Raw genomic sequence first — 9,117 nt, 5'->3', positions numbered from 1 at the left:
AGACTATGCTCAATATAAAATGTAATTCCTTCGCTAATCTCAGTGTGAAAGTAAATTTTTCACATTATTCCTATAGATAATCCTGAAAAATCAATGTCAAAGAGGCTTAGTAAAGGTAGGCATGATCCTTGTCACTTGTGAACTTGAGTTGTTATCCTTGTGAAAAAAAGGTTGTTTCTCTCTTTTATTTTTTGTATGCTATTTTTATGCTTTCGATGAAGATGGGGTGGTCTTTGTTAGTCACCCAAACCCACCCCATCCTTTTCCTTGACAACTTCTTTCCCATCTCTATCTGATCTTTTGTAGTTATTTTTGTTGTTAACATTTCATGTAATTTTCTACTACACAATAAACACATTCATTACATAAATAATCTGACTTAATCTCCTTACACACGTCTTTGTGTTATCTAAATAATACTTCACTTCATTAAATGATAATTCTAAATTTTCCCCCTTTTTTGGGGGGAAACAATGTTAATGATACACTCAACCCTCAACCATATGTAGGTCTGTGTTATCTCACATACCAAAGGGATTGTTACGAAGTTTTCTAAATTTTGTATGTGTATCAAGGGCATTAATAGCATCAATTTGAACCACAATAATTGTGAGTAGTTTTCTGTTTCTTGCAATTCCACTAAATCAACGTTTTAGTGGAATCAGAAGAACCACAGACGTCTGATTGAAAATTGGAATGGTGAAGATTGATGTTATCAGTGTCCCTTATACACATTTTAAGTTCACAAAACCTCTCTTCAATCTTCAATATAAAAGTAGAATATTCAGCTGAGTTGTAGATAAATGTCCTTTGTTTTCTCCTTTAGAAAAGTCTTGAGAACGTTCATGTTATATACTTTGGTAAATGCTATCTCTGTTTAGATCTGTATCATAGCACATCTAAAAGTTTCAAAGCTATTCGTTTCTTGTAAACATCAATATTTGTGACTAAAACCTGTACCCTATCTCCAAGATGAAGTTCTTGTCTTCCTCTGGTTGTAAACATATTACTAGTATGTATTAATCCATCCTGACCGACTCCTATATCAACAAAGGCACCAAAATGTGTAACATTAGTGACTCTTCCTGTTAAGGTAGATTGTGTTTTTAAATCTTCTATACCAGTAATACCTTGTTTAAATAATGGTTTCTGATTACCTGAAATATAAAATATGTAAAGCTGTAATAATTCTAGAAAAACAGTTTTGTGACTTAAACCAGTGCTTTTATTGAAACCCATCTGAATACACCTTCAAGATCGGTTCCCTTATTTTCATTTATGAAAATGAACATGCTAATACTTCTATGAATAAAAAGTAGAGGTGTTCTAATGACTTGGAAAAATACCAGTTTGTCTCACATGTCCATAATTTATTCAAGTAGTATTTACAATGTTTCTCAGTTGAATTATTTCGATTATTAATTGATTATTGATTGGAAGCCTGCCATCGATAATCGATCTCAATTTGGTAATCGATACCCAGGTCTTGACCTAAGCAGACTCATCTTTACAATGTCGAGCTTGTCTTATACTATGACTGCAATAGGCACTTTTCTTGTATCACGAAAGTTTGTAAATGTAGTGATTTGGTTAAAATAGAATACAGCCAATCAGAGACAACAAGACATAAGTTCACAGCCTGTCTGTTAAGGGCTATGATTGGCTGTATTAGCTGGCATACAATCCAATCCAATAGCTGCATTCCATGATACAAGAAAGAAAGCTATCATTGCAGTCAAGGTAAAACATGAAGTTCGCATTTATTAGCAATACCTTGACCATTATGAAGATAAAGCAGACTTAACATAACAATTTTATTTTCAACATCAAAATAAATAGATAAACAATACATACCTTCTCTTATATCATATTTAGTTTGTGTTAAAGCATCAATTATTAAAGTTAATGTTGGTAAACCAGTTCCATATTTCTCACTTAATATTTTTAAATCTGAAAAATGAGCATATACACTGTATATTAGGTTACAATACATGTATAATTAATTAATGCTGATAAATTTAGTTCATTATAGAGTCATTATAATCTGGTGGTATATGATTGTTTTGGACTTTTAAGTTGAGGGTTACTGTAGAGAGAGTCCATTCTGGTGGTTAAAGGGACAAGTGTGCCATTCTTTTTGACCAATCATACTTGAGTCTCAGAGGAAGAATATCAACCTCCGTTTAGAGCATTTTTTACAGTACAATTTCATTTACAGTATATAACCATACTAACCATGTGTTTTTAGATAAGATTTAACTTGAGTTATAAAGTCAGTTGTACATATATCACTGTTATTTAAACCAATATCACTTATTAATCTAGAATGAAAATAATTTGATTAATATACAGCTATTGTTATTTGTCTAACCAAACATTGTATAGGAGATTATACTCATTGATGAAGCTTGAAGCTCTGAGGTTACTGTTTGATGTACCCACTATTTTATAGCTTTTATAGCAAAGCTTTTGCTGAAAATATTTGAACTAATCTTTGAATAAAAAATACTTTGTATCAAATGCATTTTAAGTTAATGTCTAAAGAGATTGTAAAGATAGCTTGCCAGGCAAGGTAATATACGCCCACTGGCAGCTTTGATTTTAAACAAAAAAATATAGCAGTACAGTAACAATCACCAGTATGAAATATTCAACCTTCAGTCATACACTTTTTTTGAACTCTTTAGGGCGATACTGAATAATATTGAGTATGAGTTATTGCCCTAGGTCTTGAAAACGTCTTTAGCTCGTGAAAACTCTAGAAGACAAATATTCAATCTTCAGCGCGGTAATGAATAATAAAACCAAGTTTTGTCAAAATTCGGCAAGAGTTTTTATGAGCTACAAATTGAACGAGTTTTCAAGATCAAGGGCAATAACTCATACTAAATATTTTTTCTCATTTCCAATAGGCTTTATCCATGGGTGATAACAAACACTCAAGCCAAATTTCGTTAAAATCTGTCAAGAATTGTGCCTTCTAGAGTGTTTACAAGCTAAAAATTGAACGCGTTTTCAAGAATAAGGGCAATAACTCATACTCAATATTTTTGGATTCTTCTGATTTTCAATAGGGTTCACCCTTGGGTGATAACCAACACTCAAGCCAAAATTCGTTAAAATCCATCAAGAATTGTCCCTTCTAGAGTGTTTACAAGCTAAAATTTGAACGCGTTTTCAAGAACAAGGGCAATAACTCATACTAAATGGGTGATAACCAACACTCATGCCAAAGGGCAATAACTCATACTCAATACTTTTGGATTCTTCTGATTTTCAATACGGTTCACCCTTGGGTGATAACCAACACTCAAGCCAACATTCGTCAAAATCCGTCAAAAGTGTGCCTTTTAGAGTGTTTACGAACTAAAAATTGAACGCGTTTTCAAAAACAAGGGCAATAACTGATACTAAATATTTTTCAATTTTTCTGATTTTCGATAGGGTTTATCCTTGGGTGATAAAAAATACTCACACCAAGTTTCGTCAAAATCCATCAAGAATTGCGCCTTCTAGATTGTTTACAAGCTAAAATTGAACGCGTTTTCAAGAACAAGGGCAATAACTCATACTAAATATTTTCAATTTTTCTGATTTTCAATAGGGTTTATCCTTGGGCGATAACAAACACTCATACCAAGTTTCATCAAAATCTGTCATGAATTACACCTTCTAGAGTGTTTACGAGCGTTTCAAGAACAAGGGCAATAACTATTATTGCAAAAATTATAGTAAATATTTTTCAATTCGTCTGATTTTCAATAGGGTTCATCCTTGGGTGATTACAAACAACCATACTAAGTTTCGTCGAAATCAGTCAAGAATTGTGCCTTGTAGAGTGTTTACGAGCAATTGTGGACAGACGGACCGATGGACCAACGGACCAACGGAAAGAGGTGACGGCAATATACGCCCCCTATTTCATGTGGTGATTCCAAAAAGAAAAAACAGGCAGCAATAACAAATCACAGAAGACTTTTTGATGGGATCACCAATACTACTAGTAGTACAGTGATTCATTTGATGTATACTGAACTTGGTGTAATAAATAATAAAACTTGACATCAAATACCATCCTTTCATACCCAACGTTTCGTCAAAAAAGTTTTGACTTCATCAGGGGAAGAAACAAACTACAAATGGTGGAAGGCAGTTAAGATTAAAATTACAATATGACCTCATAATGGAATTTGATGTCAAGTTTTATTATTTATTACACCCTATTTCATGTATAAAAAGTTTGCACCATTTCTATTTTCAATCAGATATCTGTGTTTCTTGCAATTCCACTAAAACTAAGTGTTTTATGAAATTACTAATTCCTAAGGACCTTATGTGATAAAGTACACTTTGTTCTTCGTGAAATTGCAGGAACTACAAGCATTTGACTGAAAATTGTAATGGTGCAAATTGATGCTATCAGTGTCCCTGATAGACAAAGATGATCTCTTTACAATTCCTTTAAAACTGGAATAACATAACAAAATATTACTTTCATCTATTTGAGGTATTCCTAGTCAACTAAGAGTATACAAACCTATTTGCGATAGTATATGATTCAGGGTGTATTGGTGTCATATCTAATGGATTAGGTTCAATGTTCTTGTCTAATTTAGCTTTCTTGGATTTACTCGTTCCTGATGCAGCCTTTCTTTTTCTGTCTTTTATATCCTTACAAACAGGCTCACTACAATAACAAAATAAGGAATTGATAGGTGTTTGGACATACTACAATTAGACATATCAGCATACTGTCTGCAAAAGGATATGTCCAGAAATGTCCTTAATTTCAGCCACCTGTAATCTCTATCATCCAGAACGCTTATGTTATTCAAAAGAATTTAAATTGCAAAATCCATTGATTTTATCTCAAATAAGTGATAGATATGTTGTTATGTAGTAAACATTTAAAAATGTACGAGAACCATAGACACCACACAATTGGAATGGTGAAAATAGAAGTTGCCAGTATAAATAAATGAACGAAGTACTAACGATACGAACTGCAAAACGAAAACCGGAAATCCGAAACAACATTTTGGCGAAACATTGATAGCAGCTAATGAGCTTTTCACATGAGGAAGTATATCAACCATAAGTGAGTAAGTATTTCATTATGGCAAGTCTCGCAAGCGAATACGCCCACCAGCAGCTTGATAAAGAGCTAAAGGTGAACTGTAACACAAACTCTATATCATAGCCTGTAGAGTGAGCACGCACCAAAAAAGTGATATCAGAGTTTTATGCGATATCTCTCAAGAAATCGAGTCAAAAAAGTGAGAAAAAAAAACGATCGTGATCGAATTGTATGGATATCTCTCAAACCTTGTGCTCACTCTACAGACTACAATTCTCTATTGATTCTTGTGATCTTTTGTATGTGTGTCAATATCATTATGAAGATGTGCACTGTTGAATTTGGTCAGGATCTGATGATTTTTTGGCTCGTGCTCACTCTACAGGCTACGATATAGAGTTTGTTTTACCGTTCACATTTAGCTCTTTATCAAGCTGCTGGTGGGCATATTCGCTTGCGAGACTTGCCGCAAGCCTATGTTTATCAACGCAAAGACATTCTTAGACTAACAGTACTATTCTGATATCATGTAAAGTTTTCAACACTCTAACTAACTGTGCTACAGACCACCTCAAGATTAAAAAGTAAGTAAGTATTAGAAACCTTGTAGAAGCTTGAGGTAGTTGACCAGAATTAACTATTCTTATAAAACCAGCACATTGTTCAAAACTCTTACTACCTACTCCTTTAACAGAGAGTAATTGTTGACGATTAGTAAATACATTATTCTTTTCTCTCCATTCCACTATATTCTTAGCTCTTGTAGCATTTAAACCAGCTATACGTCTAAAAGATAAATAAGCCATTGTCAATAGATATTCACATGCGTTAAACTACATAATTATTGAAAGACGCTTCGAATCATGTTTCAAAGATTACTGAATTATTACTTAGTTTTATGGATTTATTGGATTATAGATGGATTCTGTTGTATAGTTATGACACCAGGTAAGTTGACAGATGGCCACTCATTTTAACCGAGTTTAAAACTTCATATTTTGGGTCATCCTAAGAGGTAGTATACCTGTACAACATTTCTTCCTTGACACTAAAATTTCCGGATTTATCCTTATAAGCATATATATAGAGACATTAATTCCATAAATCAATGAAAGCAGAAATGAAATCTAACAAACAAAACAAAAACTTAAAACTTAGAAAAGACTTCCAATAACAAAAGTCAATCCAAATGTGTTGAAAGGATATAAGATAAAGGGCAATAACTCAGATTACATATTTTTCAACTTTGGCTTTTCGACTATTTCTTAGACTAAATTAAAAAACTTACTTCAACAGACATTCACTACCAGTGTTTAAATCTACTCCAACAAAACTCACACATTCTTCAATAACTGAATCTAATGATGTTTTTAATTTAGTCTCAGATAAATCATGCTGTAATATAATGTTATAACAGGTTTTAATTATGTGATTAAAATTCCATGCTTCAGTTTTTATTACATTTCTATGACAATTTCCTGTTATTTACTACATTTTCTATAACAACTTCCAGTTATTTATAACATTTTCAATAACAATTTCCAGTTATTTATATAACATTTTCTATGAAAATGTCTAGTTATCAATCACATTGTCTATGAAAATGTCTAGTTATATATTACATTTTCTATGACAATTTCCTGTTATATATTATATTTTCTATGACAATTTACTGTTATATATTATATTTTCTATTATAATTTCCAGTTATTAATCACATTGTCTATAACAATTCCCTGTTATTTACTACAATTTCTATAACAATTTCCAGTTATTTATAACATTTTCTATAACTATTTCCTGTTATTTACTACATTTTCTATAGCAATTTCCAGTTATATATTACATTTCCAGTTATCTATAACATTTTCTATAACTATTTCCTGTTATTTACTACATTTTCTATAACAATTTCCAGTTATTAAATTACATTCTCTATAACAATTTACTGTTATTTACTACGTTTTCTATAACAATTTCCAGTTTTATATTACATTTTCAGTTATTTATAACATTTTCTATGACAATTTCCTGTTATTTACTACATTTTCTACGACAATTTCCAGTTACCAGTATTTATAACATTTTCTATAACAATTTCCAGTTATTTATAACATTTTCTATAACAATTTCCAGTTATTTATAACATTTTCTATGAAAATGTCTAGTTATTAATCACATTGTCTATGAAAATGTCTAGTTATATATTACATTTTCTGTGACAATTTCCTGTTATATATTATATTTTCTATGATAATTTCCAGTTATTAATCACATTGTCTATAACAATTTACTGTTATTTACTACATTTTCTATAACAATTTCCAGTTTTATATTACATTTTCAGTTATTTATAACATTTTCTATGACAATTTCCTGTTATTTACTACATTTTCTACGACAATTTCCAGTTACCGGTATTTATAACATTTTCTATAACAATTTCCTGTTATTTACTACGTTTTCTATAACAATTTCCAGTTACTTATAACATTTTCTATTATAATTTCCAGTTATTAATCACATTATCTATGAAAATGTCTAATTATATGTTACATATTCTATGACAATTTCCTGTTATATATTACATTTTTTATGACAAATTTCTGTTATATATTACATTTTCTATGACAATTTCCTGTTATTTACTACATTTTCTACGACAATTTCCAGTTACCGGTATTTATAACATTTTCTATAACAATTTCCTGTTATTTACTACATTTTCTATAACAATTTCCAGTTATTTATAACATTTTCTATGATAATTTCCAGTTATTAATCACATTATCTATGAAAATGTCTAGTTATATGTTACATTTTCTATGACAATTTCCTGTTATATATTACGTTTTTTATGACAATTATCTGTTATATATTACATTTTCTATGACAATTATCTGTTATATATTACATTTCCATGACAATTTCCAGTTATATATTACATTTTCTATGACAATTTCTATGACAATTTTACATTTTTATGACAATTTCCACTTAATTCAAAATGAGACTATCACTATCATTGATAGTGTGAACACATAATACTATCACTATCATTGATAGTGTCAACATAATACTATCACTATCATTGATAGTGTCAACACATAACACTATCACTATCATTGATAGTGTCAACACATAATACTATCACTATCATTGATAGTGTCAACATAATACTATCACTATCATTGATAGTGTCAACATAATACAATCACTATCATTGATAGTGTCAACACATGATACTATCACTATCATTGATGATTTTCTATGACAATTTCTATGACAATTTTACATTTTTATGACAATTTCAAGTTATTTATTTTCTATGACAATTTCCAGTTATACATTACATTTTCTATGATAATTTCCAGTTATATATTATATTTTCTATGACAAGTTTCTGTTATATATTATATTTTCTATGACAATTTCCAGTTATATATTACATTTTCTATAACAATTTCCTGTTATATATTACGTTTTTTATGACAATTATCTGTTATATATTACATTTTCTATGACAATTATCTGTTATATATTACATTTCCATGACAATTTCCAGTTATATATTACATTTTCTATGACAATTTCCTGTTATATATTACGTTTTTTATGACAATTATCTGTTATATATTACATTTTCTATGACAATTATCTGTTATATATTACATTTCCATGACAATTTCCAGTTATATATTACATTTTCTATGACAATTTCCCGTTATATATTACGTTTTTTATGACAATTATCTGTTATATATTACATTTCCATGACAATTTCCAGTTATATATTATATTTTCTATGACAATTTCCAGTTATATATTACATTTTCTATGACAATTTCCTGTTATATATTACGTTTTTTATGACAATTATCTGTTATATATTACATTTTCTATGACAATTATCTGTTATATATTACATTTCCATGACAATTTCCAGTTATATATTACATTTTCTATGACAATTTCTATGACAATTTTACATTTTTATGACAATTTCCACTTAATTCAAAATGAGACTATCACTATCATTG

General features: G+C 29.9%; 1 protein-coding gene across 1 annotated transcript in view; it reads right to left on the bottom strand.

The window, feature by feature from the left end:
• Window positions 1–888: 888 nt before the first annotated feature.
• Window positions 889–9,117, bottom strand: part of LOTGIDRAFT_136816 (hypothetical protein) — a gene marked incomplete at both ends in the record, with an annotated part of 19,091 nt that continues 10,862 nt past the window's right edge. Inside the window, 5 exons of the mRNA XM_009046948.1 lie at window positions 889–1,157; window positions 1,855–1,934; window positions 5,468–5,551; window positions 5,633–5,863; window positions 6,366–6,472. Coding sequence (XP_009045196.1) covers window positions 889–1,157; window positions 1,855–1,934; window positions 5,468–5,551; window positions 5,633–5,863; window positions 6,366–6,472 — 771 coding nt within the window. The remainder of the gene's footprint in view (window positions 1,158–1,854; window positions 1,935–5,467; window positions 5,552–5,632; window positions 5,864–6,365; window positions 6,473–9,117) is intronic.

Source organism: Lottia gigantea, assembly GCF_000327385.1.
Source record: "Lottia gigantea unplaced genomic scaffold LOTGIsca_109, whole genome shotgun sequence".
In the NCBI taxonomy this organism is placed as follows: Eukaryota; Metazoa; Mollusca; class Gastropoda; family Lottiidae; genus Lottia; species Lottia gigantea.
The sequence above is the reverse complement of the archived record's forward strand: the minus strand, read 5'-3'. Positions and strand labels throughout refer to the sequence as shown.